The 10,506-nt window shown below is 36.5% G+C and overlaps 2 protein-coding genes across 3 annotated transcripts; both read left to right on the top strand.

Moving 5' to 3' along the window:
- The first annotated feature begins 5,113 nt into the window (after positions 1–5,113).
- LOC144997377 (uncharacterized) lies at positions 5,114–7,674 on the top strand. Of its 2 annotated transcripts, none has more exons than XM_078957273.1 (2): positions 5,114–5,243; positions 5,952–7,674. In XM_078957273.1, exon 2 carries the CDS (start codon positions 5,954–5,956, stop codon positions 7,535–7,537), a length of 1,584 nt encoding a protein of 527 aa, XP_078813399.1. In that variant the 5' UTR covers positions 5,114–5,243; positions 5,952–5,953; the 3' UTR covers positions 7,538–7,674. The 2 variants fall into 2 exon arrangements, with proteins under 2 accessions (XP_078813399.1, XP_078813400.1); XM_078957274.1 differs by having other exon boundaries at positions 5,944–7,674.
- A 1,768-nt stretch (positions 7,675–9,442) lies between these two features.
- LOC145045492 (putative F-box/kelch-repeat protein At4g22430) lies at positions 9,443–10,162 on the top strand. The gene has a single exon (XM_078993814.1). It carries the CDS (start codon positions 9,443–9,445, stop codon positions 10,160–10,162), a length of 720 nt encoding a protein of 239 aa, XP_078849940.1.
- The last annotated feature ends 344 nt before the right edge of the window (positions 10,163–10,506 follow it).

The following is a 10,506-nucleotide window of genomic DNA, read 5'->3' as shown; positions in this document are numbered from 1 at the left end:
GGAAGGTCGGATCTATAGGTTAGAGAAGCAGATCTGACCTCGGAAGGTCATTTGAGTGTGGTCATGGAAGCAACTCGCCGAGTCCATAAGTGGACTCGACGAGTCGAGTCGGGGTTGCCCCACAATTCGTGACAGAAGTAGCCCGTCGAGTGAAGGGATGAATCGACATGCCAAGAGAGACTAGAAGGATTCAGAGGACCCGCGTGGACTCGCCGAGTCGCCCATGTGCACTCGACGAGTCAGGTTAAAGTTTGACCGTTGACTTCAGTTAACCTTAGGGTTGTGGTCAAGCTGATTCAAAAGAGTTCAGGGAGGGGTAGAATGGCCTTCCACCCAATCTTTAGAGATGAGACTATGAGAGGATATTGATCGGGAGTGTTTTTTGGATGATAGGAGGAGGCTAGGTCGGGACGTCGAGCACGAGAGGTTATCCGACTACATTCAGGTGAGTCTTCTCACTATACTTTACCTAGAGTGGTAATTAGAGTTATATGCCAGAGTATCTTGTATGCTATTTATATGATTGTGATGCATTGTATTGTTTCTTTGTGATCTATGCTATGTGTGTTCCAGAGTTTTCAGAGTTAGGACCGGAAGGTCCACAGAGTTAGGACCAGAGGGTCCATAGAGTTATAGCCTCGAGTGGCTAATATGTGTTGTATATGGTATTTTGGGGAACTCACTAAGCTTCATTTATGTGTTATGTGTTTCAGGTTTTATCAGTATCTCGAAACGGCACCGGCTTGATTGTACACACCAGAGGAAGAATTATGTTTTTGAGGATCCTGGATTATTAAATTAAACATGGAGTTATGTTTTCTAATTTAAACAAATGAGATTTTACGAAATGTGTTACAAGGATTAAGTGATTTTAAATGAAAATTTTGTTTTGAAAAATTACGGTGTTACACCTGAAGTTATGGATTTAGATTTGTAAGGATTAAGCACTTAATGAAGATTTTGGAATTTTTTCAGAAACCACGACGTGGCCAAAGGTTTGCCATAATGTGGAGGTGCTTAGATGCTCGATTGTTTTGTCCTGACATACCCACGACGTGGTCAAGAGGTCTCCACATCATGGTGAGCGTTGACCTGGTTGACTGTTGACTTTTGACCAATTTGACTTTGGGTTAAACTTCAAGGATTTGAGTTATTGATTAAGGATCTACCTTTATTTGATGTCAGTCGGTCTACGGGAGTGATAGGTGCAGGGAGTGAGGACGTTGTTGGGTTTCCTTAGGTCTTCGATTCAGGTGAGTTTCCTCACTATACTATATGTTACATCGTATATCCTTATGTGTTAGGATATAAGAGTAGTGGTATGCTCGTTAGAATACTAGTAGGTTGGTAATCGTCTAGTGGGGGACCTAGGGGCTGTATGAAGTCACATGGCATAGCCTGAGAACTCTTCATCTAGGCTTTCTTGCATGTTCCTTGTTTGGTTGTGGTTCTAGAATGGGATCAGCTGTTCGAATGTTTATCTCACCTCTGGTTACATATAGATATGCATTCCTTGGTGTTATGCCGGTAATGGTGTAGTGTTCTATATGAGGCCTTATACGTGGTCGTGAGCTGAGAGATAGGTAGATTAATGTAGATAGTTGCATGTGTTTATATATTTACTTGATTGCTTGTTTGTTTATATATTGAGTGGTGGGTTGAGGTGGTCCTGTTGTGAGAGGTAGGCCAACATACTCGGGCGGGCTAACGGTGTGTTGTAGGCTAGGTGTGGATCAAATCTATGTTGTAGGCATTGGGGGGGGGGGCAGTCGTGGATTGGAGGCCAAGAAGAACGATCCATGCATTTTGTAGGCCTTGTGAGGCGGTCCAGGCAGACTGAAGGCTAATGTGTGCATGCATTGTATGTATATTGTGGTGTGTGGGAACTTACTAAGTTTTGACTTATATTTGTAGATTAAATGTTTTTCATATATCATTGGTGATTGTGGGAAGATGAAGACGTGACTATACACACTCATCAGCAGTATTGGTGATTCCAGTTGTATTTTCTTTACTTAGGTTTTATGAAAATGATATTTTACTTTAATTAAAAATGAAAAAATTATTTTTGAAAGTGGGACGTTACATTATACACAACTAATAACAAAATAATTTATGACTTTAAATTTTGCAAATGTTTTTTTATTAGGAAAAAATACATATTAATATAAAGTAATGTTGCAGAAATCGGCATTGACGACCGATTAATCACTTGGTGACCTTGAACCGATTATGATTATGGTGTTTGGCGAAAATCGGTCAAAATCAGTTAAATGCGGGCTTGACAGTCATTGACGGTAATAAGCGGGAAATATTTAAAAAAATCCAAATTTTTTAATTCTCAAATATCACAGCCAAATTTTCAAATTTTAAATTTTCAAGTTTTCAAATTTTCAAATTCTGAAATATCATACTGAAATTTTCAAAATTTTAAAATTTTAAAATTTTAAATTTTCAAATACTTATTTATTTACGATATACTTATTTTTTAAGTATTTTTAATAATAATTAAGGGTCCTTGATTAATCGTCGATTAATCCTTTATCACTAGTCGACCGTCCAATGATTTTCACAAACTTGATATAAAGATTCTTTAACGGTTTCATAAATCATTAAATAAATAAAAGTATTAAATATAAAAATATGGATAAACACAAAATAATAGTTATTGAAAATTTATAAATTATTTAGTTATCGTTTTATAAAACAAAAAGAAACTAAAATAGAAAATAAATTAATACGAATCCATAAAAAGAAAATATCCAAATCAAATAGTCTAGTAGTTATTCGATTGACTATAGATGATTAGGGGTGTTCAGGGTCCGGTTTTTTTGGTTTTTAGCTCAAACCGAAGCCAAACCGTTAGTTACGGTTTTTATCAAGCGAAAATCAAAGTCGAACCGTTTAAAAATTAAAACCGAACAAAACCAAACCGTTACTAACGGTTTGGTTCCGGTTTGGTTTCACGGTTTGGGCTTTTTAGACCCATTTTAATCGAGTCCATTAAATTGTTGAAAAAAAAAACTGCAATATTATTACAACAGCAAAAAACTGCCAAATATTATTGAAAAAAAAACTATCAAAATAGTATAAATTCTGTGAAATATTGTAACAAAAAGTTGAAATATTAAAGTTGTCAAAACCAAAACAGTAAATAAAAAACAATAAATGAAAACACTAAACATTATTCTGTTAGATCAAACATCTGGACGTTAGTGACTTACCTGCCTAGATTGGATACTTTTTTTTTCAATTGGTGCTTCATGTACTAGTTAGAAATGAGGATGTGACTTACTACTCTAAATTGGATACTTTTTTTTCAATTGGGTTTTATGTATCAGTTAGAAATCAGGATTGGGCTGGACTCTAAAGTAGTAAGATATTGTGGGTTTTAATTTTACTATGTAATATCTATAAATTAAAATTAGTATGTAATACAACAAAATATATATATATATATATATATATATATATATATATATATATATATATATATATATATATATATATATATATATATATATATATATAAACTCTATAGTCCGGTCCGGTTTTTATACGGTTTGAAATCTTAAAAACCGTAAGCCAAACCGTTCACTACGTTTTGAAAATTTCAAAACCGCAATCCAAACCGTACAAAAAAATATAAACCGTAAAACCAAACCGATGACCGGTTTGGCTGGTTTCACGGTTTCAAACTGAACCACGATCACCCCTATAGATGATTAAAGAGTAAATTACAGAAATGGTCATTGTGGATTGTTTCAAATGGCATGTCTATTCAAAGCTTTGAGAATTTGATAGGAGTCGTCTTCATGGTTTAAAAAAATTGAACCCATGGTCCTTGCGGTTAGGAGAAATTACATCGTTGGTCCCTCCATAAATATTAAAATAATACTTTACCCTTTCTAATTTCTTTTTCTTTTTACTCTTTTTATATTTATTAAATATAAAACCATAAGGAGCCACCAACCAACCCAACCACCACCCAATCTCCCTCCCCCCCCCCCCCCCCCCCCCCCCTCTCTCTCTTCACTAGCCACCAGCCTGTCAACACCATGTGCCACCACCATCCGCCGCAAACCAATCCAACGCAAACCACCTTCTTCTCCCTACCCTCACCCCCATCTCTCTTTCTTTATCCTAATAAAACTTCACCACTCCAACGTCATCCGCCAACCACCTACTTCTACCAGACGCCTCTCCCTCTCAAATCTAAAGTGAAAATATCGCCGACCCCACAATAGCCACCATAGTCGCTGACTGGCGAACCAACAACTCACTACTCGTCATCGTTGTGGTCTGTCAAAGCTACCGTCAAAGTTAGGGTTTGAAGAATTGATCCATACACAAAAACCTTTAGCCTAATGTTGCCCTAAAAAATTTACCTCCGAGGATGAAGATGAAGTTGGTGGTGGTTTTCGATGAAATAGTAGAGAGAGAGAGAGAGAGAGAGAGAGAGAGATAAAGTATAAGAAGACGGATTGGGGTTGATGTAGAGTTTTTGGCTAAACACAAGCAGATCCGGCGGTGACGGTGGTTTGATGATGTACAAATGGTGGTGGTCCGTCGCAGACTGCGGTGGTCCAATGGTGGTGTATGGTAGCAGGAAAGTGAGAAAAAGAGAGATAGAGACAATGTGAATAAGGAGTGAAAGAGTTAGTAGGAGATATGTGGGTGTAACAACCGTCCGGAGGGTGGGATGGGTGAGTTTTTGGTTTGTATCTATTTTAATTAAAATAATATAAAAACGATTAAAAGGAATTAAAAAAGAAATACTTAAGTGTAAAAAAGTCTTTTTTATGGACAAGGGACGTACAATGTAATTTCTTTAAATATGAGTCTCGTCTATTTTTTTAAAAATGGACTAAAAGTGAGAAAAACGATAGGACCAAAACTGTAATTTACTCATGATTAATTTGACGATTGAGTCAAATAATTAAATCGAGAAATACTTACAAGGACCATAACGAAAATAGAAAATAAAAAATAAAAAGCAAAAGAAAAAGAAAAGGCTAACAGGAACAGGTAGACCGTAGACCATTCTTGTAATTTTGTCATTCAGGTTATAATAAATAAAAAGAAAATAAAATTAGAAAAACCAAAAACAGAACATAGAACTAAAATCTAGATACGAGGAGTGAAAGTACAACATGAACCCTAGGTCATGAATAATTAGTGGTTACTCTCACCCTCGAGGAAACGCTTGCTGTTGCCGCTTGCCTCTGGATTTTAGTTATCAGGTAAATCATCAAATTTGTTTTGCATCTTGTTGTCTGCTATTTGGTGCGTGTAAATCCTGCATATGAACAATTGGAGGCATAAACTAGAGCAATTAAACTTGAAATTACAAGATTGGGTTTTTCTTCTAAGTATGGAATTCTGGTTATCAATCCATGTTTGTGTGTCTTGGTTTCTGTTCATACCGATACCAAGAGAAATTTTGAAACTGTTAGTGGTTTTGAATAGATCTAAAGCTATTTGGTAAGGCGATTTGAGGAATGACTATGGGCTGTAATTCATGGTTCGCTTATCATCATATCGCGGGGTTTGACCGAACTGATCTGTTTTAATTTACTGGCTTAGCTTTGCCTATATAACTTGGATTGGATGGTGTTGTTTGTTTCAAAAGGATTTGACCCTGGCTGGCTAAGAGTTTTTGTTGGATTGTTACCGTATCTGAATAATTGTGCAGCCAAACATGTTTCATGTTTGAAGTTGTGTTTTTTAGGCTTTTGTTTCTAGTAGAGTGCTGTATATAGCAATCTGTAAGGCAAAACCCCTCCTTTGGATGGATGCTACACACTGTATATATTATATGGTTGTAATGCATTGCTGTGCTGGTTTGGTTGTGGTGATTTCATAATTTTATATGTACATAATATAACATAAGATGTCTGTGGAAAATTGATGATGTGTTGTTAACTTGTTAATTGTTTTGAGGTTTGAAGGGATGAAAAGCAGTGCCAGTGCAAGGGAAGTGGAAGATGTTCCTGAGTTGATGCAGCGTATACAATCATGGTTGCCGGTAAAAGAAGCAGCCCGCACAAGCGTGTTGTCCAAGTCATGGCTGTACGCCTGGTCTACCATCCCTATCCTCATCTTCAGTGTTGGAAGAGAAAGATGCATGAAGTTGGCGTACATGGACCGTGTTCTATACAGGTATCTCCGTGACAACATACCAATCGAAAGGTTTGACCTTATGATGGACGTCGAGAACCAGGAGTCAGCTTCTCATGCTGAAAAATGGATCGGGCCCTTGGCAACCAAAACTTGTCTCAAAGAGTTTTCCCTCTCAATCACCCTTAACGGTGCCTCGTTTACTTTGCCAGATGAGATACTCTCGGGCGAGAACCTAACTAAGATAAGAGTTTCAGGTACACATGGGGGCCGTGTTCCGATGACGACTAGCCAGCATCCTGTGATCAAGTGTGTGTCCCTACGAGAACTGCACTTGGATTGTGTATGCATAAGTGAAGAGGCACTTAATCACATATTGTCGTCTTGTAGCTTGCTTGTTAAGATAGTGCTTTTAAATTCTTGCAATGGGTTCAACACCATCAAGGTTAAAAACCTTCCTCGTCTTTATGAATTACGAATAAATTTAAATGCTGTAGACTCTACTGCTTTGGAAATCAGTGATGTCCCAAATCTTGGCCTGTTTAGCTACAAACTAGATGTACGATTTTGGCTGCGCGATCACCCCCCTCCTCCATTCAACGCCTCTTCAATATCATTAGGAAGAAGCGTGACACACTTAACGTTAGCTGGTGTGATAACGGACAATGCGTGTCTTGACATCTTCAAATCGCAATTTCCTTTTCTCCAGAGTTTGACACTTTATTTGACATCTTGGATGTTGGGAAGCTTCCATTTAACATGTCCTTCCATCAAAATATTGTTCTTGCTGTCGTGCCCAGCCATGGTTATCGATGTACAAGTTTATGCTCCAAAATTACTTTATGTCCATCTTTCTGGCTGCATATTGCCTAGTCTTCTGTTTCCACTCTCGTCTCTTCAGCATTTCAAGGTTTCACTCATGCTCCAGCTTCCTGTTGATGCAGACTTTTTTCTTATGATGAGGGAAGCATTCGAGTTATCACGCTTGTGCTACCTTCATATATCAACTGACAACTCTAATCCACCATTGGATATCGACATCGATGATCTACGAACAAGGCTCCTGCTTCCTCCTGCTACTAACATGCAAGAACTGTGGTTTGAAACGGAACAGGACGAAGGCCTGTGGGAGCGATCTCCATTTTTTGATGCATTCTTTGAGATTTGCCATCCCAAGCAAGTATTTCCACAGCCAGATGTTTCCTTCAAGCAAAACAATCACTTTTGCAGGCTTATGTTGAGGGAGGTATTGGAGAAAAAGAATACTAGAACTGCGTATTGGCCTCATTACCTGAAACATGTTCAAATAAGATGGGATCCTCATAAAAAATGGAAAGCCCTAACAAATTCCCACAGAAGCTTGCTAGACGAGTCCACTCCTGATTTCTACCCCGAGTTCAAACTAAAGTGGCGTTAACCATAATCTCTATTTGTTTTATTATTACATGTTTTAATTTTCGTTGTATCCTATGTATTTCAAACATATTTAAACATATAATTATAAATGTTATATTTATTTGATAATTATAAATGTTATATTTATTTGATACGCCATTTGCTGCATATATAAACACACCCGATTATTATTTGTTGCTAATTATTGTATACCTATTGGTCTGCCAAGCCTAGAACATGACCTTGCAAAAATATTTGTTATTTTGTTATATATATATATATATATATATATATATATATATATATATATATATATATATATATATATATATATATATATATATATATATAAGCGGCGGCAACGAATAGTTTATTTCAGCAATTAGTGTTATTCTGAAACATGTTACCAAATTGATTTTTTCAATATTTGTTGGATGGGTTAACACTTGTAGTAAAGTCTTTGGCTCTCTGGTTTGGTTCGTGTTCATGATTTATGTCAAACACGACTAACCAAAAAATTGATAAGTCAAATATATCAATTTTTATTTCTAATTTGATTTGTGATTGGACGCATCAAAAAACATTTGTATAGATCTTACAAGTTACAATACCTTATTATAATTCACCACCAGATAATTTACACTACTTAGTCTTTTGTACTGCAAATACGTAGTGTAGATGAGGCCACGCAATATATTTTTTTTCTCCATTTAACAAAAATGACAGCTATTGACTCTATGTCTCTATCAGACTATCACTTTCTCCAACGTGATACTATATTGCAACTTTGTTTCATTGTAAGGAGTAAAGACCACAAAATAATAACTTAATGTTCGAATTTTCTTGAAATGTTTTCATAATTAAAGCTTTTACACAATTATGGGATGGAATTTTGAGAGGTAAAGAAAAATTACCTTTATTTCAATTCCGAATACATTATTACTGTTGACTTAAAAATTCTCCACTGCAATAAACCAACCCCAAACCTTGATAATTTTGTTGAACGATGAAAATATATCTTGAAAAAAACGAATACATTATTTTGGTGAGAATCTGTTATACACTTATTTGTGCATTAAAAATTAACCTATCCATCTTATTCTAAAGAACTACTCAAAGGAAAATAAGAATATGCATAACACACAAATCCAAAGATTCATTTATAAATTGTAGAATAATTCTCCATGTACCAACTCAAAGTGCAACATCAACTATTTATTTCATCCCAAAACCAGATAGCACATGTTATCGTAGGTCGTAATATTTTGAAATTAATTTCACTCCCTCTGTTATCTTGTACTTTCTTTGGAACATTAGAAAAATATAACTATATAAGAATATTCAATATCTCCCAATTATTAAAAGTTCATTTAAAACTGTTTCTCCATGGGTAGTTGATTTTCGAATCCATATTGAAAACCATTTTCCGTACTTTCCAATAGTTAATCAAACCTGGAAAAATGTGAAGCTTGAATAAACTCACATTTCAGCTTCTCCCTTTTCTGATTTTTTAGTCTCCCTAACCCGACCACCCTTTCATTTAAAGTAAACCCATTTTATATTGACATTGTCTATAAAACTAAACTCACACCCGAACATAACTCACAATTCCAACCAGTTAAATTTTCGTAGAGAAGTTAAAACCTACAGTTAGACATTATATCAAACACTTGGGGTGCCTAAACTGAAAGTAAAAAAAAAAAACACCAGACTAGCCTTTCTTCCTGTTTCTGTTTATGAACTTTCATCTTCAATCAACTGCCATGTAAGGGTTCTATGATGCTTGTTGATTAATGATTTTTTGGAACTCTGCAATAACCAAAACTCAGAAATCATGTGTGGATGAAGATCAACATAGCACGCTAACCATTTACATGGATATAAACAAAACCGATTATGGAGAAATAACTAGGGTTAATGACGATATATGCTTACTGGTTATACATTTGTTTGGTTGGAACATTTTGAATTGAATTATCTCAATTTAGAGATGTTTTCATCGGAAACCGGCAAATGGATCAGCTACAAATTACCTTGCCCTATTCCCATCCAATGGTCGGAACTGGCGGATGGCCCAATCTATTGCTACGGGGCTCTCCATTGGGAAGTACGTTATAATGGCCTGCTTGCATTTGATCCTTACAAAGATCCAAAATCTGTTCGCCTAATTCCATTCCCAGATGACAGAGATCTCCTGAGTAAGTATTTAGACAGTTCTTCTCAATTATGTGGGGAGAGCCAAGGGACCCTTCGTTATTTCGAGGTGGCTCATGGTCGCAAGCAGTTCTATTTGTTCAGCATGTGGGCTATGAATGATTATGAGAAAGGAGAATGGTGTTGTGAGTTTAAGTTGAGACGCAGCGATCTGGAATTGAGTAATTGGCTGACTCGGTACGGATGGTTTATTCCTTTATCGTTTCATCCGTTAAATCCAAATGTTGTGTATTTGTATTGCATGGAGCCTGAGCGTATTGTGTCGTATAATATTCTGAATAGAAGGCTCGATTTTGCTTCTAAACCGAATGACCGCGGTCAAAGTCTTCATTCTGTGATCCCATTTGTGTTGCCAAGATGGCCGGTGCTTGTTCCAATTGCCACTTTTAAAAGCAAAAAAAAAAAAAAAAAAAAAGTAAAGTGCAGAAATTAGCCCTCCATAAATATTAAAATAATACTTTACCCTTTCTAATTTCTTTTTCTTTTTACTCTTTTTATATTTATTAAATATAAAACCATAAGGAGCCACCACCCAACCCCCCCTCCCCCCCCCTCTCTCTCTCTCTCTTCACTAGCCACCAGCCTGTCAACACCATGTGCCACCACCATCCGCCGCAAACCAATCCGCATCATACTGGAGAGTTCCTTTCTTCTGATGGATGAGCAGACTAGAGAGTTCCTTTCTTCTGAGGTTACCCGCATCATACTGGAGCAGACTCCTGTGATCTTCGGTTCGATCAAGGAGGGTATTTTAGAGCTGATGGATGAGAGATTGAG

This window comes from Lactuca saligna, chromosome 5 (assembly GCF_052625555.1).
Source record: "Lactuca saligna cultivar CGN05327 chromosome 5, ASM5262555v1, whole genome shotgun sequence".
NCBI classification, from domain to species: Eukaryota; Viridiplantae; Streptophyta; class Magnoliopsida; order Asterales; family Asteraceae; genus Lactuca; species Lactuca saligna.
This window is presented reverse-complemented; position numbering and strand designations above follow the sequence as displayed.